Source organism: Thunnus maccoyii, chromosome 1 (assembly GCF_910596095.1).
Source record: "Thunnus maccoyii chromosome 1, fThuMac1.1, whole genome shotgun sequence".
Classification (NCBI taxonomy): Eukaryota; Metazoa; Chordata; class Actinopteri; order Scombriformes; family Scombridae; genus Thunnus; species Thunnus maccoyii.
Genome location: NC_056533.1, coordinates 33,329,804 through 33,352,671, shown reverse-complemented (window position 1 = coordinate 33,352,671; position 22,868 = coordinate 33,329,804). Strand labels below are relative to the sequence as shown.

The following is a 22,868-nucleotide window of genomic DNA, read 5'->3' as shown; positions in this document are numbered from 1 at the left end:
TTCCAATATTTACTAATTACATAAAAATATAAAATCCATATGGACATTTTTGTTGAGAATCTCCAACCAATCAGCTTTGTAGAGCACAAACAACATGTACACACAGGACTGAGTCTTAAAGCTGCACTTCACATCAGTATTTCCATAACAACAATGGCGGACAGAAAGTTAGCAACACGCTGGTGAAGAAAGGGAACATCTAGCAACCAGAGAGCCCGATAGGTGGTGGAGACTAAACCAGAGATAAAAGGAGCATGAACATTGCACTTTTATTCATCAGGTGGGCAAAACATGACTCAGAATATGAATACTAATGTTGCTTTGTGTCTGCTTGACCTGTAATTGTTTTGTCATTGTAATTGTTTGCTACCATATAACCATAGCAACTATATAAGGGGGTATGTGTCGTTTATTCAACTTGTTCCAATCACCCAATGTGGCAAAAATGAAATGAATCCATGCAAACTAGGACAAAAAAACAGTAAAAATCCCTTTACTTTATACCATGTCAATTGTGTGTAATATCACTGCTGATCAAACAGTGCTGGTGTGCATGGAAATGCATGAATATCAGTGAACGCTTGACTGTCAGTAAACAACAACACAGATGACAGGTGATGATGTTTTAAACAGGATCAGAGACGAACAGGGCTTCTCTGTTTTGTTTGCGTTGATGAAGCAGCTTCCTCTCTGCTGTTACCGTATGTGGACGAGATGACGTGAGCAGTATCCATGGAGGCAGTCTGTGTGTGTGTGTGTGTGTGTGTGTGGCCCAACACTGCATTTATTTTCAGCTCTAACACGTGCAGTAGGTGAGAGAAACACTGTTGCCATGGAAATAGGTCTCCTTCTACTCTCGCACTGTGTTTTGCTGGACCCTCTCTCTGTCTCTCTCCCCCCCTCTACGCCTCTCTTTTTTTTATTTTTTTCTTTGCTCTCTCCCTCAATCTCTCTGTATCTCTACCTCCCTCTGCCTCTCTGGATAATAAGATCTGTTTTTATTGATGTAGACGAGCATTTTCAATATAGCATTTTAAAGAGTTAAAAACCTCTTTCAATCTAATTCAATAGGATTTGTTAACATTATCTTTTCAGAACAATATTGCCAAAACCAGGTTGTACAGCAGAGATAACACAGAGATTTACACACTCAAGAACACAACATCCCTTGTCTTTAATTTAAATCTGAATTAAAATATTCAGATTTGATGGCATGACTGTTGCACTCATTAGTTCTGGTCTTGTCAATTACAATGTTTTATTTGTCATAAAGCTCATATGTACTGACCAGCTATAAAGACGTAATTCTTCTCCACAGGTCTCAAAAGTTTTTCAGAATCAAAAAATAAAAGTTTTGTTTTAAAATTTTGGACAATGTTCAGACGGCACAATATGACTGTAATGTTGCTGTGAATAGCTTGTATTTATGGTGATTTATAACCATAAAATGACAAACTTTGTATAAATCTAGAAACAACCTTAGAGAGCACCTTGATAAAGGCATGACAGCTCAGATGTTTTGGGGAAAATAGCATGATATATTGGAGAAAAGTTGTGTGACGCATTTAATTTTGATGCCTGACTGCACTGTCAACAAAAAGCCATGCTGTATTTGTAACTTTGGTTTAATATTTCTATTTGTTTAAGTGGATCTAACATTTGATTTTGCATTGCTTTCTCTATGTCTCTCAGTCTTGCACAAAGTGACAATAGAGGGCAGCCTAGACAGTATAACAAGCCTCGACTTCTTCTATATCTGTGTGTGTAGATACCGACTGTATTATGTGTGTGTTTCTACGGCCACTTAATGTAATTGCCTAATCTATCTGACCGCACCCCGACGCTTGACTTTCTCAACCATCCACACACGACAAATGACTGCTAATCAAATCCATTCACCCCTGCACACATGCATGGACGCACTCTCTCCTCTCTCTCTCTCTCATGCACACACAGAAAGTGGACATGATAATTCATGTTGTCATTTCATGTCTCTGAGGAACATCAAATCTCTTTATGTTTCACTCTGGACTTGAGCTGCTCCACATTAACCCCTCAGGGCTACAGCCATGTGGACACAGATGGAAATCCATTTTCTCTCTCTTTGTTTTAGGGCCTTTGTCTACCAAAATATGGCCTTTTCTACAGGATCTACTAAATTCAGCAACCTAAAGTTCATTTAGCACATTCATGTCTGTGATTCCACCACATCTGAGGAAACCCAAAGAGTGAGGAAGCCTAAATTAGTGTGAAAACAGACTGAGAATTAGCAGCTTTGTTTGAGAAGCAAGTTCTGAGACAGTAACACAGGATTAATGTGTTGTTCTCCTTGTTCTTAGTAATTTAATGCTGTGATACTGTGATATTTTAACGGATGTTATAAAGGAGATATATAGAGATGGAAAGGGAGATAGACCTGTGCAAAAGTAGTGACAATTTGCTAAGTGATTTTTGATCATTTTTCAGTTTTAGAGCATAACCGCATCAAAACAATCAGTAAAGAGAATTAAGTTTTGCTTTCCTGAGGCACACATTTGCTCGCTCTCTCTTTATATTGTTCTTTTTTACACCTAGTTGGGAGGTCGACTACACCTAACTTTGTTAAAATGTCAATAAACACTGCAAGACATTCCCATTCATAGTCCTTATATTGACACTACTGGTAAGACCAGCCAGTGACATTCAGTGCTATTAACTCCACCCCAATAGTTTCTGGGATACATGAGTGTATTACCCCCAGAGCAGTGCGGTCTCTATGGACTAAATTTAGTCAGTTGAGATGTCGGTTAAGTTCTTTAGGTCCCAAAAATGATCCTCAAAAAGTGGCTGTGGTTGAAAAACAATATTAGTAAACAATGTTTAGTTCTGCAAACTCCTGACTTGAACAATTCCTTGGCTTCCAGGAAGTACTATCTAAAGAGCAGGGACTTTATTTTTTGGTGATTTGCATGCTACATTTAGAAAATAATGTATATACAAATGCTAATAAACTTAAATGCAAAATCAAACTGTGTCGGCTATTTGCTTTTGTATGCATGTTACTGAATATATCCTTAATGAGAAAAAAGGTAAAAGTGAAAAGGGTAAGTGGTACATGATATATTTCCAATACTGGTGCAGTCATCACAAAGATCTTTGTTGGAAAAAATCACAAGTTGTGCGACTGATAAATAAAGCGTTGTGCTTGGTGAGCCTTGGTCAGTATGCAGGATCTTTTGTCCTATGTGGGACAAGAGCTAAAAACTACAATAGAACCAGGTTGCTGCAGTTGAAACTGAGAAACTTCTCAAGCTCCTGCAACATGTTCCTGGAGACATTTTTGTGACTGAAAAGGGCCACATGCTAGTGAGTAATTCTGAGTAACACTCTCCAGAGTCAATACATTTTAAACTAAAATCTATGACAGTTGCACATTTCGTGCACCGAAAGAGGAGAGGAAGAAGAGAAATAAATGCTCTTTTTACTATTGCAGTGTTATAGTTTGGACAACAAAAACTTAAGAAAAAATCTGAAAATGTTAATGTGATTGGAACCAAGTTTGACCTGTAACAGTGTTTTCAATTTATCTGCATTATTTGGACACACCCTCTTTCTGATGACACACACACACACTTACACAGTCATTGCCTTCCCACTGAGGCAGACACCACGCCTGTCTGGACTGTATGATGCTCCTTCCATGTGACCGTCCATTATTGATAAGACAAGATGCATCCTGAACTCCCCCGGGACGATGAGCTCACTGATGAGGTTACCCGCTGGTCCACCCTTGTGCATGTATGTGTGTGTACATACAGTGGGGGCTCTGCGTACAGCGCCCACAGTTAACAACCCCCCTGACGTTCTGAAGCCGTACCGCCCCCTCATACATTTTTGAACAGGTCGGGCCTCCATCGGACACTTTGCACTTTTAAAGCTGCGTTTCTGTGATGACAGCTGAAATATGAGTGAAAGAAGCAGTCTGTCTGACCCAGCTGATTCATTCACTGGTCCTCAACTTTGTTTTCCATGTCAAGACAGTTTGACACATCATGCAACCTGTTTGCACATCTTGGATTTGCAAGACAAACTCAGAAAAACTAAGAAGAAGGAACTTAGAAACACAGACTTAGGGTTATTAACTTGTTATAGCTAATATTTTAGGAAACATCTGTCTATTTACATATCCAGCAGACAGAGTTTTTCAGATTAACATCACATTGGAGTTTTGTTTGTGCTCACCTGATGAATAAGTCAAATATTCACTCAAAGCTGAGTAGAAAAAAAAAGAAAAGCTAAACAAAAAACACCAATGACCTCCTACAAAATCATCCCTAATAACACTCTTTCTTTCTTTTCAGATTCCACCTACAGACTTCCACTTACAAACTCTAAATGGCAAAAGTTCAATAAACCTTTTCTCTCTTGCCACATTCTGCCTTCATTCGTCTATTGATGAATATCTGCTATTTTCCACCACTCTACTGGAGTCTCTGTCACTCTCTATTGGAGTTCCTGTCATTATCTATACCGATAATCTTTCTGCCCGCATTCCTTGAGCTAATGGTTTATTGGATGCTGCTCTTAAAAATACTGCAGCTTTCTGTTTTTTCACATCCCTCATTGACGCTTTGACCTTCAGGATGTTCCAGGAGATTCACTTGAGAGGACCCATCTTCCACCAGCTGGCTTTACTCCACCAGCGCCACCAGTGTCTAGACTGCGAGGAGAATCAGTCCTCTCTCCTATCGTCATTGGCCTACATGTCTACAGAGTGTTCTGCCACCAGCAGTTGGTTTCAGTTGAACATTATGTCGCTGGTAGAAACCAGCAGTTGCAATTTGACATTTACACTCACTATTTTGTAAAATCTTTGCCTATGCCAAATTTTCACATCCATCCTCTAAATGCCCCTGTTAGATCATTATCTGTAGGTAGTCAGTTTCATATAGCTACTTTGTGACTGCTGTTTGTTATTTAAAGTATTAAATTTGTTTTTCCTTGATCACTTGAGTAGTAACCAAGCTAGCCATTATACTAGCTGTCTGAGGCTAATGTCATGTCAAGTCAGTTTTATTTATATAATCCACTATCACACATGTCAAATTGGCCTCAAGGGACTTTACAATCTGTACAACATACAGTACAACACCCTCTATGCTTAGACTCTCAAATCGGAGGAGGTGAAATTCCCCTCACAAAAACCCTTCAAAAGGAAAAAAGAAAATGGCTAATTGCTAATGCTGCATTCATGCAATGTAAAATCCTGCATGGGAATACAGAATGGGAAGGACAGGAAAAGCTCAAATTATTCCAATTTAAGAGCGTTCATGGATTATTTCAAAATAGTTACCCCCACTGCTAGCATCATAGTCACATCAGATAAATAGCATTATGTATTTGTAGCAGTTAGTTAGCAAGTGAAACCAGATCGACACAATCAAATCAGCTTAATCAACTGCATCAGTATAAATATTTGATTGTATTTATTTGCCAGTGGTTTCTTGACAGTCTAGTGTAGTGGATATATTGCAGCTGTCAGAATACCTCATATCTCCGACTGCTCATGATTACACTCTCAAAATGATATGGCATGAAAGTGGCATAATATAATTGTTACTTACTGTTGTGCTGACTGTTGTCACCAGATTATACGCACAGCAACCTCTTAATATAATTATAGAAAATCTGTCAAAATATATTTATTATCTGACTTGGAAGATATTTTATGAATACTGTTTTTGTATCAATCCCTTTTTTACAATATATATTGATATGGTCATCCTTTTCTGATTAGTAATCCCTATAGTGATGCAAGTAATAATTATTTTTATTATCAATGCATTGGCAAATTATTTTCTTGATTGATTGATTAATCTTGAAAAGTCTATAAAATGTCAGATAATGGTGGAAATGCCCGTTATCTTAAAGCCCAAAGTGACCTCTTCAAATGTCTTGTTTTGTCCACCCAACAGCAAACGATTGACATTTTTACTTAAATAACTAAAACAATTATTCAATCATTAAAACAGTTGCCAATTTAATTTTCTGTCAACTGACTAATCAATCACTGTCATTGAAATTGTTGCATTATTCCACTTTGTATTCATAGTTTCAAAACTGCCTCGAATAAAAAACTTTAAAGGCCAACTCCCTGTCTTCAACCTTTATTGTAAGTGTGTTTAGCTTGCTGCATACTGTAGCTGTGCACCCACACGCATAATGAAGGGCAGGAGACAGAGATACTGCCTGTGTTCAATGGACAATTAAACAAGCGGAGGGAGACGATGTTGAGTAAAAAAATAAAATAAAACAAAAACGAGAATGAGACTGAGCGATTGAGGGTATTCAAATTATTGCGACTGACCAACAGAGCCTGCTCTTTCCCTGCAAAAAGAATGTAACAAAAAACGCTGAACTGACATACTGCCTACACGCTCTACATACACAGAAGCCAAACACTGATAATGATGACGCTCAGTGACACGTGTGTTTTGTTGTTGTTGTTGTTGCTGCTGCTGCTGTCAGACCTGCCTCATCTTTACCAGTCAAGGAGCCATTTTGGAGTCTGATCTCTGTGAAGCCCCTGCAACAGGATGAGTCATCAATGTCCACACACACACACACACACACACATACACACACTCTCTCACACACACATGTTGTTCTGGGTCACTTGTGGGGACATTACATAGACTTACATTCATTTCCTGGCGACTTTACATAAATCTAACCATAACCGCTAATTGCCTAACCCTAACCATAACCACTGACCCAAAACACACACACACACATGTACACACATACACACAGAGATGTCTCACATTCAATAATGTGGGCTATAATTAGCTCCCTGGATAGGAAGACATGAAAAAGCAGAGAGAGAGTGAATTGGCTTTTCAACCTAAAAATATTCCTAACTTTCCGTAACATCGGAACAATTTTCCTCATCTGTCGGGTCACCGGCTCACTAAAACAATGAAATGTGAATCTCTCATCTGCTTGGATAAATGACACTGAAAAAAAAAAAAAAAAAAAACCCTCGACCCTGCTGTTGCCTTGGTTACGGGAGCGGAGGAGGAGGTGATGATGGTTTCAGTGGGAACAGAGCCGGAGAGATCTGACAGAATAATAAATTTACGTCTGCTTATTCCCCTCCCTCTGTACCACTCCACATCTATCTCTCATCATCTCTCATAGTTGCACTTCACACTCGCTCCAGTTTTCATTAATGATCCACTCATTTCTATGCCAATAATATTTGGGAAAACCAGGGTGCTGATGGGCCTGTGGTGCTCAAAACTTTTTTTTTGCGAAATAACATTCTCCACTTTAGTGAAGTTTTAGAGGACTTGAAACAAAAAGTAAACAGCTCAGAATGAATAATTTAGATGCCCAGGATGCAGTGAGGCAATCATATGCAATCAGGCTCAAGATGTATGGAGCGTCCCTGGTGCTGTCTGTCAGTCCTTGCTGCCTCTGGCCTCTTTCCTCTGCTGGCAGGAAACTGAATGCAGCAGCTGTTGAGGACAAAACGCCACAGAGAGAAGAGTCCAACCCCTTGTTGAGCTTAAACTTGGACTAAGTGTTGCTGAATGGAGGCAGCACAGTTTCATAAAAATTGATGAAATGAGCATGAGCGTTAAGAATGGAGATTACGGCTCACACAGCTCATTACTTTTTAAAAATGTTCTTAAAAAATAAATGAATAAATCTGGGAATTTATTGGTATATATTTTGAGTATTACTGAATGGGATGAAATAAGATTTTACTGTATAAAATCAGTGAAAACTGTATTATAGTACTTTCAGCAGCAACACTAATTTTTTAAATATATGGTGCGTAATCAGCAGCTTGTCTTTGTTTTCTCCCTATTCTCTCAATTTCTACAACCAAAGCATTTTCTAAACCGTCAATGTCGCAAGAGGGCCTCATTAATTCTGACCGGCAGTAGATGGTGTCCTCTTGCAGATGGAAAACAAAACAGTAAATGTGGGGACATAAAATATATGTATCTATTCCTTTAAAAAAAATCCAACAGTTTTACAGAGAAAATCAGTAAAAATAGAGTGATGGACAGGAATTCCTTTGACTTGGAGGAATTGTGTGGCATTATAGCATGACTCTAATTACGTTAATTGTAACCATTTGTGTTTATATTTAAAACCCCCCCCTAAGAGCCATATCAAGATACAGTATTATATATTTCCTTTTCATTCATGTGGGCCAGCGGTCGGCCCAGCAGAGCCAGAGAAGGACATCATGTCCCCAAACACATGATCAGCAGCACAATCCCTTTGCAACAGCATGAGACATCATTTTCCTACAGAAAAGGGCAAAGATACCTAACCTTGCAACAGCGATAGACTTGAATATCTTGCGCCTCGGATTTTACACCTCGTTACTGTGCTCGATGTTTAGTCAGTATCAATTTTAACCTTTTTTGTCACTGACCTGCAAGCAATGAGAAGCAGCTGTCCGAGATTTAACCTGAGAGCAACTTCTGTGATTTAAACTTATGCTACACTTCTGTATGAACATGGAAAAGGGAAACTGTTAAAACTGCTTTAATCTCAATGGCTATGCAGACGTTGTACCAATCAGCTCTAACTGAACTCTCCCCTAGTATAATTCCCAATTGAAGCTGTGGGTACATTTCAGGCAGCCAACCACTAAATCTATACCTAGGAACTGTTGTTGAAAGAACCTTCACAGATAGATGCCGGGTCATTAGTTACGTCAGACTGCTTTAAAAGTGGAAGACTTTCTTGTAAGAATATCAAGCTTATTTCATGAAACGGTGAGAGCGAGCTCTTTGTGGGGACAGCTTACCTTTATATCGGGGCCATTGCAGTTGAGGCTCATCCCGCACTCGTCTGTGATCTCCGTAATCTCTGACAGGTCATCATCTTCAAACTCATCCAGGCTGATGTCATGGGTCAACCTGGTGGAAGGGGAGGATTAGGGTGAGAAGGGGGAGGAAGAGGAAAGGGAAGAGATGTGGGAAAAAAAAAAAAAATTCAGTTAATCCTTCAACACTCATCCGCAGTCACAGTACATCACCAAATCTCTTGTTGACCGAATAATCAGTCTGACAGGGTGGCAACTCCAACCCAAAACATGGCATCTTCTCGGGTCACACGCTTTGGTCTTAACTTTCAACATTACTAAATCGTTACCTCTCCGCATTGTTGCAGAGGAGTTCAGTAAAAATAAAGACTATATATTCAAGTAGAATCTTCACTTAAATAAAATATAAGTTAATGCTTCCTATATATGTGACCCTTTGGAAGATTTGATGTAAATAAAATAATAAATCATTTCTGTTCTCATGGTCTCCAGAAGATGCAGCCTAAAGATCTGAATTTTCCTCTAGTGCCTCCATGAGTTTCACATTTATGGTTTTGATTTCAATTTCTTCAATACTTTGGTTTATGACCAAATACTGGCAAAACTGACATTGAACTGTGTGTTATGTTGATTAGCAAATGTTAGCATGCAAACACGCTAAACTAAGATGGTGAACATTATACCTGCATAGCATCAGCATGCCAGCATTCTGACGTTAGCATTTAGCTCAAAGCCTTATTGTACCTGAGCCTCACAGAGCCACTAAACATAGTTATAGTCTTGTTCTGTCTATAGGGAGGATGGAAAGGGATGCTGCTCCTTCTCATCACAAGCGAGAACCAGGGTTGTATTCTTGTTCAGCGACAGTCACAGACAGATGAATGGCGTGTGAGAAGAAGCTCATGCTCTTTCAGTTGGTATGATTGACCTACTGTCCATTTGGCTGCTGGATAAGCATTAGCAGCCTGGATAAAACTACACACAAACAGTGATGAGAAGACTACTGGAGTGGAAGGAAAATGCATCATCACATATGTCAGCTCAGTCTATGAACTTACTGTAATTTTGAAGTGCAATGACTTAAGACACTACTCAAAAACTGTGGGCCAGGGTGACCAAAACCACTTTAATTCATCATCTGGGGACCACAAATATCCACTGTGAACGTAACGGCAATCAGGCCTGTTGTTGCCGACATATCTGACCAACTGACAGACCGTATTTGAACAACTTTTAAGTCAACATAACAGCAAATCATACAACTACAAGGTACAAGCCTCTTTTTACAAAGCGTGTGCCTCTTCATCAGTTTTCTGTCAACATGTCAACACAGTGTAACGGTTTTGGCTGTCAAGTGCACTCAGACACACGAGAGATACAGTATGTAGTACACATGCCTGCTAACTGATTCACTTTATCACCGATTGTCAGTTGGTGGCAGTAACACACCATGAAACATAATCATTTATTTTACTGGCCTGTAACTGTGATTGTTTTGTCCATCCATACATCCTTATGTCCATTGACATCAGAAACTACAGGATCAGGAGGAAAACATTTATATATTTTTAGGGAAAAACACAAGGTCTTGTTAAGTCTTGCAGCGTCCCTCAAGTGTCAAGTAGGGCAATGTACCGTCCTGCTGTCTGTGGCAGGATTCAATTAGCTTCCAGTAAACAATGCTTCAGTTTTCCCGATCTGTAATTATGTCTGCCTGTTATCTCTTTACCCTGCAGCCTCCTGGGCGGACAGAGACAGAGAGCAGGGAAATGTTATTAGAGGGAGGAAAGAGAAGTTGACAGCGATCACAAGGAGCATAACAGTGAGCTGTCAGAGACCTGGTGAACCTGGAGAGCTACAATCATCCTGTTGCTGGATGATGCTAATGTCATTTCTGGCTACATCCACACTGCAGCTGTCTCCTCCGCGAATGTACGCACAGCTGCGAACCATCTTTAGCTGTCACGTGTCAGAGGATGGGTATGGGAGTTAAATAGCCCAGGCAGAAGCATCTGTTTACCGCTATAATGAGGCCCTAAAGGAGGCGGGAGAGAGGAGTCGTGGGATGGAAATGGGGAGAGAGAGAAAGAAAGAGCAGACCGAGAGTATGAACCCAGCGATCTATAAGGAGTCAAATTATCTCAGAAGAGAATATACGGTATGTACACCTGATAGAAAGACAGCAACACAGAAGAATTCAGTCAACCACCTTCACTGAACAATCCTGCAACTGGCAAAGATGCAGTTTAGTATATAGGCTGATTTTCTAAAAATGGAACCTAAATGCAAAGATGTGTAGTGACTGATGTGCAAGGTCGCTTTGTAGAGTTTCATTAAAGGCTGGCAATATTGTTTTTTTTTTCTTATTGTCAATGAATCACTTAAAAGGATCAAAACTAAATGAATGATCCTACTAACAAGTACTGCCACTTTAGTCAAAACCTGGTAAAGCTTAATTATCTGTGCTATAGTGTAATTGCTGTAATTGTTATAAAAACAACTATTAAAATGACACAAGGTAATTATTTTCTCCATCACCATGAATATGAACACTGTAGTTGAGTCAATCCCACATACACGGTCCTGCTGTATATTAATAAATACTGTGTATTTATTAACATGTGGCTGAAAATAGTCCAGCAAATGCACTCTGAGTAAGGTTTGCTAAAAGGTACCTTAAAAAAATGTAACTGCATATTTGTGACCCTTTTGTAAAAGATTTATGTTGTAGAAACCGATGGGCTGAGTGCTAACTCTGACCCTTTTTCTTGGAATTCTGTAAAGTTGTTTTTCATTTAAAGCTGCAATAGGTAGAAACCTGATGTGCCATCATCTTAACAAAAGATTATGGCTAACATGTTAGCAAACATTTGCTTGATATATGATCATCTAACAGGAGTTTTGCTTCTGTCCACCTTATGAATGTAAGTCTGATATTAACTACTTTTAGTTTGGTTTCTGTTTGGCTCTCCAACTCCTGAGAGAAATATCTGGCTCTGTCACTGCTAGATGTTCCACTTTTTTCACCGGGCTGGTAGCATATAAAGTTTGTTTGAGTTGGTGTTAATTTTTCTCATTTTGATCCTTTCACGTTACGAGTGTTAAAATCCAAAAATATTGCTTAATGCATGTTTAAGCAGGTCAAATAGATTACTTTGCTCTATATATTAACAGTCAGTAAGTTATAAGAGTTCTGTTATTCCCATTTTTTAAATATAAAATATATATATTCACTGTACTTAGAGGGGAAAAAATGTGAATTCAGAAGTGCCTTCTAGTACAAAGAGATGTTTTTGCCAGATAGCAGGAGGCAAGAAATTCTACATATCCTGTTACAAGGCCAAACAAATTTAAAAATAACATCTTCCAACTTTTGTTCTGCCAGTGTGTCTCCAACTCCTCTTGTCTTTGCCCACCAGATAAGGCCAGCACAGAACAACATGTGGCTAAAGTGCCATCGAAACTTTTTTTTTTTTTGTCCCAAGCGTCTTGCATCGACAGGTTTTGGTCTGGCGACACTGCCCTGCTTCTGAATAACAAAAACTGCAAGCTTATACTAGTACACAACAAATGCAATTTATTACAGCAAAGATGGATGCTTGATAAAGGATCTTATCAGAATTACTTACAGGGAAAGAGGAGAAATATGAAGGAGAGGAGAGGAGAGGAAACGGTGTCGTGACTATAGATCAAACCCTGAGGAAAGGGCGAATAGGGGCAGTGGACAGTGAGAGGATGGAGGGAGTCATCGGGAAAAAAAAATGAATGGAGGGAGGGTGTGGGAGGAGAAAATTATGTGCCAGGAGATAAACCACCTGAACAGGGACAGGACAGGGTGACCCCTTTGCTGCAGTGAATTGTGGGTAAGGAGGGAGGCAGACACTAGAGAAAACCAACAGAGTGTAGGATACAGAGTAAATTACATTGTCACACATCAAGGCTCGGGGTAGCATGCGGGGCACATGGTGTCGAGCATGCTCACATCAAATAAGCTGCACAGTTACATCACAGTTGCTGTGTGAAAAGCTCCAATCACATATTTTCTGTGTATGTGTTATTTTGTTTTCAATTTATGTAAATGATTACAGGCTCATGATACCAGAAGTTATTTGTTTTAAGTTTTCTTTTAGTTCCCACAAAGGTAGACACATTTAGTTCTTGACAGCACCATAACAGAGCATTAAATGTTAATGACATAGCAATATGTGCACAAAATGAAAGATGACTTACTTAGCTAATGTCCATAACATAGCAAACACCTGTTTAATATTAATTGCTATTAAAAATGCTGTTTATTTAATTCATTTTTAATGGGGAAAATGCCATTACTATAGAACAAGCCCCCATACAGTCTCAAAAGACATGTTGATTTGTAAGAATCTGAAACATGCAAACTCAATATCATGAACAAATCTTTTTTTTTTTTTTTTTCATCCCATCCTTCAGATCTCACTCTCATCCATACAGACACCTGCTGGCCTGTAGGAGACGACAGGACAAAGGACATGTCACCTCGCCTGCTTCCCGCCTCCAACACCCGACTGAGCTACTAAGCCTACACTATAGCTGTGGATCAAACGCAGGTTTTAAACATTTTTTAGCAGTCCCACGCTGTGTTAAATCGTTCTAATACCTTCTGTGTAAATGTCAAAACACCTTAGGTTAATTTTTTTTTTTGACTGTTTGACAGAGGGGTTTATTACTGCGTTTGTTTTCACACATGAGAATCCATAAAAATCATGGATCAATTGTGTATCATGTATCAATGGCAACACAGTATCAATCTTCATCACACCTGTGAAATGCAATATATCTGAGAACTTTAGATATTTCTCTCAATATCAGAATGCTGTTGCTTCACTGATACATGTTGTATTCATACTGTATGTAACACTTAAAATAATCACATTATTCCAGTTTCAAGTGTATGGAGTGATATGATTTTCACATCTGATTTTGACTCAGGGGTAAAAAGCACCAGACCTACATTTTGAGGTGGCACAGACGCAACCGAGTTTGACTGTGTCAACAGTGTCCATACCCAAAAGTTCCAAACTCTCATGGAAAACATCCTCAGGTCTGAAATCAGCTGAAGTGTGAAGACCTCCAAAATATCATTTGAGATTTGACCACATCCTGATTTTCCTGAATAAACATTACATGGCCTATCAATAAACTGGAACACCCAGAACCATAAATATCCATATTAGTTTCCTCTGGGATTGTATTTGTGTACTACATATACCCATCAACTCACAACACACTCTCACAACACACTCAGCAATCAATGCAGGCTGACTCAGCAGACTGGCTGTGCTGTCCGGGTCAGAGATCCCTGTGACACATCTACTGTGTCATCACTGAAAATGAGACGTATCATATCAGTCGGACCGTAGTAACAACAGGCTGACACTGACATCATCACTTTGGCACAGTTACCTCACAGGAACCTAAAGACCATCTGGGTACCTGGAGGGTTCAGCTAACAGGTTGTTGTCACATCAGCATAATGACTCCTAATATTGTTTTTGACTCTGCTGGACAAGTTCAGAGCAGATTATGTTTTCAGACGTCAAGAAGTCTGAAAACATATTTCTATATTTCTTCATCAAATTTGGAGGAAGCTTAGTCGCTGCTTAGATTAAGTTCACTGACGACTTTTTCTTCAAATCCATTGTGATCCAAGTGTGATGTTCTTACACAGCACAAAAGCCATAGGAAGAAGGTTTGACAAAGATTTGCATCCTGTGTGCCATGTGTTGTTAGGTTTAGGCTACTTAACACTTGGCTAAGGTTAGGGAAATATGGTTTTAGTATATAATGAAAAACTCAAAGCATCCCTCTTCATTTGAAGTCAGTGTTGACTTTTTCAATAATTAACCTAGATCATGATCCTTAACAAGTGTTTTGAAGTTGCCCAAAGATAACCATAAAAAATTAAAGCAAGCTTTGGTCTCCAGAAGTCCATAACATCTTTGAATCAGCAGAGTACAAACTGGCAACTTAAGAAGACATGACTCTGCTACTCTGCTCAGCTGTTGTTGCTCCGTAAATAGGTCCAATATGGAAACTAATGTCTCATTTTCTATTTACACAAATACGATATGTAAGTAAGACAACATAAACCACTACTATAGATTATAGTTTGGCAAAGGTTTACGCTCTTCTAAGTGACTCATAACGCAGCATGCATTAGGGGGAGCAGGAGGAGACTATGATAGCTGAATGTTGAGGCCACTACAGACGCAACTTGGGATTTAGTTTCTCTGTTCAGTGCCAGCTTCAAAATAAAACCCCAGACTAAATCTAAGTCATCTAGAGAGATCCCCAATGTCTCTCAAAAATTCTTTTCCAAAAGATGTTGAAGTACCATTAGCTCACTTCACTTCTAATGTGTCTTAAGCCTTGAGTTCTCTACAGGGGTGATTTTAATATTTTATGTGCTATTCAGTGATTTTAATCCCATTCTCTGAATGTATGATCTTTCTCCCACTACCCCAGTATTAATTACAATAAGTCAGATTTTAAATTGGGTTCAGTGATTCTGTGATTATGTAAAGTCCTGTTCAGGTAGACACCATGTGTTTTAAAGAGGCATCGCTAATTAAACTCTGATACAATGATGGTATAAAGGCTTAAAGAAGGGTAAGTCTGAGAGTTGACTATTTGCCTCGACTGACAGGTGTCTTGGGTCATTGTCACTTTTTCTCAGCTACAATCTGCTGCCTAAATTCAGATTTTCTAGCCGGAAACCATACCTTCAGAATCCTGACATCACAGACACTACGTCCATAGTTCGTGTTGTGAAATGACATCAGAGGGCAATGACACTGCAGGGCGGATGTTCCAATTTGTCTCAATGAGGATTTGGGATAAACGCCTGCATTACTCTGACAATGGGGGATGAGTGTGTGTTTGTGCCACCTCACCATGCATCTCTGCTTGTGTTAATGAAGGACAGCATGACCTCCCGTGCAGGCCATGATGGGCCCGACCTGCTCATTAGTCTTTATCTGGCTCGAGCTATAACCCTGATACCGACAGCACTGTATTTACCTATTTCTTGCATGCAAAGCTGACTGTAGTTCACAAGTAGCATGCAAGGTCACATATAGATAACGGTCATCGTTTTCCTTTTTTTTTTACAGATACTATATTCAGTGAAAATACCAATATTACCAAAAGCAGATGAGCTTAACCAGATTTTCACCAGGATTTTATGTCCCTAATACCCACAAGTTTTTATATTTCTTGCAGCAAAATCAAAAACAACTTTTCTTTGCAGTTTACAGTGGAAAAAAGGTTGTGTCGTGATGAGGAAAGATCAGAAAAATGCTTCCAGTAATAGAAAGTGAAGTGAAAAATGTGAAAAAAATGCAAATGAGCTGCTGATTATGTGCCCAAATCCCCAATTAGTAAAATAAACAACAATAAAATATCATGAAAAAAACTACAAATCTGATTTATTTTATTTATTGCAATATCTGCTGACGTATCAGTGGAAGCAGGACAGGCATGTTATCCAAACAACTATGGATATTTACACTCACCTCTTCCCATGTTACAGTGTTGTGCTGTTACTAATCAATCACCTCACACAACATACACATTTAAACCCAGCATTTAGGCTAGTCTTCATAGCAGACACATACACCCTTGCCTGTCTTCTTCCCCCATCTTTCCCCAGTAATTCACACGTTTATGCTCCTGCTGAGGGACTACAAGGCTGCACAGTGAGGGTCATTCATCAGCTTCGCCCTCTTGCAAGGACAGGACCTGTCCTGGACCAGGACGGTCCTGTCCGATGCTTTCCATCCAGATAAACCCCCCCTTCATCAGTCGCTGTGTGAAAACAAACTCTGGAAACACAAATCCATCCCTACAGTGCTTTTCCTGTAATGGCATTGGTGTTATAGCATACACATACACCAACATAAGTGTGATGTGTATTCTCCTCTGTGGCTTCTCTGGTCCCATTTTTGGTCAACATAAACCAGCATCCGCTGCTGCACGCTCTACCTCTCTTCTTAGATGCAAACCCACACAAAACCACATGCATCCTCTCTCCTTCAAGGACATGCCTGCCTTGAGCTTTAGAAGACGACATATCGCAAGGAAGAAAGCATGTTAGCAGTTATTACACACAAGGTCACACACACAGCCATGTTGCTGCATGCCGGTAAAAAACACACACAGAGAAGAATGAGAGAGATGCCCTACCATTTCTCCCACTGGTCCTCCATCCAACCCTCTCCTCCTTCCCCTCCCGAGTCCATACTGTAAGTGAGGAGGGCATCCAAAGCCGATGGAGGAGGAGCAGGAGCAAGGAGGTTAGAAAGTGAAGGAGGGAGGGAGGAAGAGAGGGAGGAGCGAGCAAGAAGGGAGCCGGAGGAGAGGGAGGAGGGGTGCAGCTCGTCCGGGTCGATGGGAGAGGCGTCCGATTCAGAGCCCTGCTGCTACCGCTCATCCGGAGAGGAGAGAGACAGAGGGGGAATTATTTAAAGCAGAGAAGCTGAAGCTGCCAGAGAGGAGTAGTGTTATATAATCTACTCCTCTTTCTCTCTCTCCCTTAGATGTTTACTCTATCAGGTTTACTATGCCACTGCAGGAAAAATGCTGCTGTTAGCATAACATCCAATGCCACAGAAAGCTCAAACAAGAGAAACATCAGCACAAGAGGACACTCCTCACTCTCTCTCTCTCTCTCTCTCTCTCTCTGCAAAACACAGTTGTGCTCAATTATTCATGAGGCCCATTGATCATGTAAGACTCCCTCTAATTTTTCACTTCTCTTTGTCTCTGTGTCCATCTCTCCTCTTCAAGGAGATTTCTGGTTTATTACAACTTGGGTGTTATGTTTGTAGTTTGGACCATCACTCCTATCAGTTATGATAACACTGTATTTGCCAAATTACACTACCGAGAAGGATTTGGGAGCAAGGCGACACTGATAAAAACATGTCTGACGGAGCAAAAAAACAGTCAGACATCAGACAGGTTGTAATCATGGCAACAATCCAGATTATCTAAATCAGTTTATTTGAAAAATGTTGGTAATACTCACTTATTATGAAGGAAAATTACATGTGTACAGCTACGATAATTGCAGTGGGTCAAAGATGATCAGCAGGAGCCTGTAAATTGTGATGGATTTTTGCGACGGCCAATTTGGCCAATAATTTTACCATTCACCTTGTTTTTCTCTAGCAAATACATATGCCTAACCACGGGGTTTACAACCTGTATGATTGTCTGACTCTGAGCGTCATGTTTCCTCCCTGTCACACACTGTTGCGTTTTGCCAAATCTCAGCAACTGACTTCAGTAGCTGAGAACTATTATCAAAAGAAATGATGGCCAAACCTATGAAAACCAGAATTGTTCTATAGCCTGTGCTGGTCTTTGCTTGTTTTGGCAGGTGGTTACGCTTCCTCCAAAAATCAATGTGTGACTGGAAAAGAGCAGACGCGCAGTGAAGTGTGCAGCCCATTAACCCTGTAAATGCCACTGACCTTATAACCTCCTGCCAGAACCTTAGGCCCGAGCATGTGTACTGTACATGTGCAGTAATATTGTAAAACAGAGTGACTGGCTATTTTTAGCCACCAAAGGCTTCAAGAAACAAGAAGCAAAGAGGTGTATCTCACTACAACTTTGCTTCTGTAAATTAAAAACGGATAAAACTACAAAGTGCAATGTAAAAGAGGTTGCCTGTGATGATGAACCCACAGAGAATTATCACCTAACTCTGGTGTTCCCCTCAGTTCTTTGAAGCATTTTAACATCTTTTAGGTATTTGTCTTCCAGCAGCAGACAGTTGTTTTTTGCAAATGAGTTCTGATAAAGCCGATGTAAACTACAAAATGGCAGGCAAACAATGTTAGCAACTAGCTGGTGAAGAAAGTAGAAAATCCATCAGCTTAAGAGCATGATATTATTTTCAGTATTTGGTGGAAACCCCCCAAAAAAGCTAACAAAAGAGTGAAACTTGTGAAACATGACTGTAATGTGATGATAATGTTGCTCTGTGTCTGCTGGATGTGTAATAGGCAACGGTGATCATATATCAGGGTATGTGCCTTTCTATTTGTTTTGATGTTTCTCAGCCCCCTAGTGGCAGGAAATCACTTACTACAGCTGAAAAGTAAAAAGCATTTCCCTCAGCCATGCAGTATTAGCATCCATCACAAGTTAACACTGCTGCAGTTGTGCTTTGGAAAACCTCACTCCAAGCTTCAAAATGTCCTTTTTTTATCAAAGGTCAAAGTCACTATATCCTTGTTTTTCTACACTCTGAGCTACCAACACGCAGCCATATGGCCATACAGCAAGGCCTCGGCAACTGGCCAGAACCTATGGAGCTCACACACACACACACACACACACACACACATTTCCCCCACATGACATCACACATCAGAGCAAAATGCTATCAACTATCAAGACAATGGTTGAGTGTTCTGTATGTTGAGAGAATGGGTTTTAATCTTGAGAGCAAAAAATAAAGACATGAGCAAACCTGCCAACATTTAGGTTTTTCGTTAGTGTTTCGGTGTGTGTGTCTGAGTGTGTGTGTGTGTATGTATGTGTCTATTCTACAAGCATAAACATGTAGAAAAGCAATATTTTCAGCTGCTTTGCCCACAGTGTCCCATCCACCACCGGTATATTTTACGCAACCACAGCACACTGGTTAAGCTAATAACCCGCGAGTTGTTTGTATGTAGGCTAACTGTTTATTTGCCACATATCTTAAAATTTGCCAAATTCTTGTAAACTCAGCTGCTGGCTGAGACAAACCAGCCCCTCCTCTCTACCAGCGGTACCTGCAGGCAGTGAATCACACCGGCAGCAGAGGGAGGGAGGATAGAAGACAGGAGGAAAGACTGCCTACGCGGAGCAGCTGTGCACACGCCCCTGTGGTGACAGATGGTTTTGAAATTGTGTGTGCGATTGTGTGTTTCATAGACAATCTGGCGACTCCGGTAACGTCAGACAAACATACAAAACTTATGGATCCATGTGTATGACGATTATTCATAATAAGGTTGAGGGGCATGCAAATTAAAGGAGTTTCCCGGGAGAAACAACAAAACAGGAGCACAGCGGGAGAGGTGTGGGGGGGAATACGGGAGAAGCTCAGTAAAAACAGGAGAGTTGGCAGGTCTGCAAGAGAGGCAGGAGGGGATGAGAGGAGAGGAAGATATAGGAATCCCAGGACTGTGTGTGCGTGCATGTGTGTGCATGTGTGTGAGACATTTAATCCCCGTTCAGCTCGTCAGCAGAGGCCAATTAACCCCGTAACAGCCATGTGGGTCGAGGCAACAAGATGAATTCATGGCACCGGGTGGTTCAACATATATGAGCTGAAGTAATGAGTTCATTCATTGTTTAGTTAGAAAAAAATTAATGAAACACAAAGTGAATCCCATTGTGTTTTTAAAATGTTGTTCTGATGAAATATACTATTGGAAAGTGAGATATTTGACTCTGGAAACTCACTATGACTATTTTTATTTGCATTTCTTTACTAATCAGGCCTTTATTCATACTGTCTGATCACTTCCTGTTTTATTTTCTGCTCTGTTTTCTGTTAATGCAAATGAAACACTTCCTATGTACATACAGTCTTTTATAAATTCAGGATAATGTAGATTTCCACAGCCATCAGTAATGTCATACTCCACATCGTACAGCTTTTGGTTTCTCTTGACAGAAACACTGTTCTTATCCCACAAATATTTCCTTTTTTTTTTTTTTTTTTTTTTTTTTGATTTGATGTTAAGCTACGTATGTTAAGCAACTCAACACTTCCTGTGTAGGTGTTTCACATTAAAAGGCTTCTAGCAGCTCAAAAGGTATAATTCCTCTTTTTCCTGGTGGGCTTTTAATGTGAAACATCTGCAGGAAGGGTAACAGGAGCTTCACACTGATTGAAAAAACAATCCATGAAATTGACGGCACATCTAACATCGCCAGCTCTCTGTTATCAACCACGGGAAACGCCCACTTTGAGGGCTCAAGTGCCCTTTCCAAAAATATGTCCAACAATTTTATTGTCTTTGAAAAATTGGGAAAATAAATAATGTCATCATAATTTCCTTGCAAAAAATGCGAGGAGAATTCAAATTTCAGCTCGTCTTAGCATCAACAGCACATTAAAACAAGAGCGGATCAGAAAACAGGAGAACATCTTACTAAAAATGGAAAATTTGTAATAAAGGAGTTGTCTCTATCTGTTTCAGATGCAGACCTGGTAAATGAGGCCACTGTTTGAGAATTAATTAACTGAGAGGCAGAGAGAGAGAGCGAGAGAGGAGAGAGAGAGAGAGATTGCCAATTCAGCAAAATTGAACGACAGCAGTAAATGATCAGTGGGAGGCGAACTGCAACCAGAGCAATTGCACTCAGTCCACTCTGTCAGCTTCTACTGTGAGTGAAATTCAAATCAGCTCAATTTAAATTCCCCCCTCTCTCCCTCTCTCTCTCTCTGAGGATAAAAGACATAATCCTGTTGAAAACACCTGAAATCATTTATTTTTTTTCTGAGAAAACATCAAAGTCCATGAAAGACCGATGCAGTGAATCAAGGAAAGGAGAAACTGACACTTCAAAATGTGCTTAACCTCCCTTGTCTCCTCTCTCTCTCTCTCTCTCTCTCTCTCTCTCTCTCTCTCTCTCTCTCTCACACACACACACACACACACACTCTCACATCCCACACCCTGTGAATCCATCTGCCTGAGCAGATCTTGTCAGCAGTGTAACATCAGTTTGGAAGCTACAGTAAAAGGATAAAAGAAAAGAGGAAAAGAGGTATGTCAATGAATTAGTGAGCGAGGGAGCGAAGGAGCAAGGAAGGGAGGGGGGGGGGGGGGGGGGGGATCATGGACATTTACGTGCTTTTAGTTTGATAATTTAGTGATCTATACATTTTTAAACATTTGCTTAATATTTCTGATTCATTATCCGAACATAATGACATAATTCGTTCATAATTCTAATTGCAGTCTATATTCAAAATATCATCTCTCACATCTCTCTAACATTTCACTCTCCTCCCACCTCAAAACTGCAGGATAATGTAATAACTCAAGGGGCAATTATTGGCTTTTGTCAGGAGACCATTTAAAAAATATTGAGGGACAATTAAACATACTCCCTGCTTCTCATGTGGGCAGTATTAGTGTTTTAGCTTTTAGCTATAGGTTATGAGAAAGAGGGCAGTAAATCACACACACCTACAATAAACAGCGAGGATGACACAATAAAGTCTCAAGTCTTATTTCCTTTGCAGTGCTTGATGTTAAGATAGCAAAGATGCATGAGGATGTGACAAACTAACACAATAAATATGCCTACCATCATCGAAAAAATCACTCTGTTAAATGAGTTACACCATTTGCTGCTGATGTAAACGTTACATTTCAGTTTAATCAGCTGCTATTGTACAATCAAATCACTTCAGAAAATCAATGATGTCTTGGCATGCAGTGATCAAATCACTTAAAGTAATATGAACAAAACAAAAGAAGAAACTGAACACACAAACAAACAGCAGAATTCATCCATCTATTCATTTGCTCTTTGCATTTATCTGTAAAAGGCTCTCAAGCTTAACCATAACTGTAATTTTAAAAAGAAAAATATTGAATTGCATACGAGAGAGATTGGTTTTTACCTCAAGAGGGATCTCCGGTTTCATATCCCTGATGCCATCAGACATGAGTTCTCTATTTCTTCCCATAATGCACCACAGCATGGACTGCAATCCTACACTGTCTTGTTGCTCCATACATGCTGCATTACACACATACACACACACACACACACAAACAATCCTGGGATTCCTACATCTCCCTCTTTCTGTCATCCTCCCGCCTCTCGTCTTTACTTTTTGCTCTCAAGATTAAAACCATTTCTCTTAAAAATACAGAACACTTAACCAGTGTCTTGATAGTTGATAGCATTTTGTCCTGATGTGTGATGTCACATGGGGGAAATGTGTGAAGCTCCTCTGGTGTGTGTGTGTGTTTGT

At 39.9% G+C, this 22,868-nt stretch overlaps 1 protein-coding gene across 2 annotated transcripts in view; it reads right to left on the bottom strand.

Moving 5' to 3' along the window:
* The window catches only part of LOC121900169 (C-Jun-amino-terminal kinase-interacting protein 1-like), a 54,259-nt gene that overhangs the window by 27,609 nt on the left and 3,782 nt on the right, over positions 1-22,868 (bottom strand). For both annotated transcript variants that reach the window (XM_042416229.1, XM_042416218.1), the window contains one exon: positions 8,813-8,924. In XM_042416229.1, the coding sequence (XP_042272163.1) occupies positions 8,813-8,924 (112 nt within the window). The remainder of the gene's footprint in view (positions 1-8,812; positions 8,925-22,868) is intronic.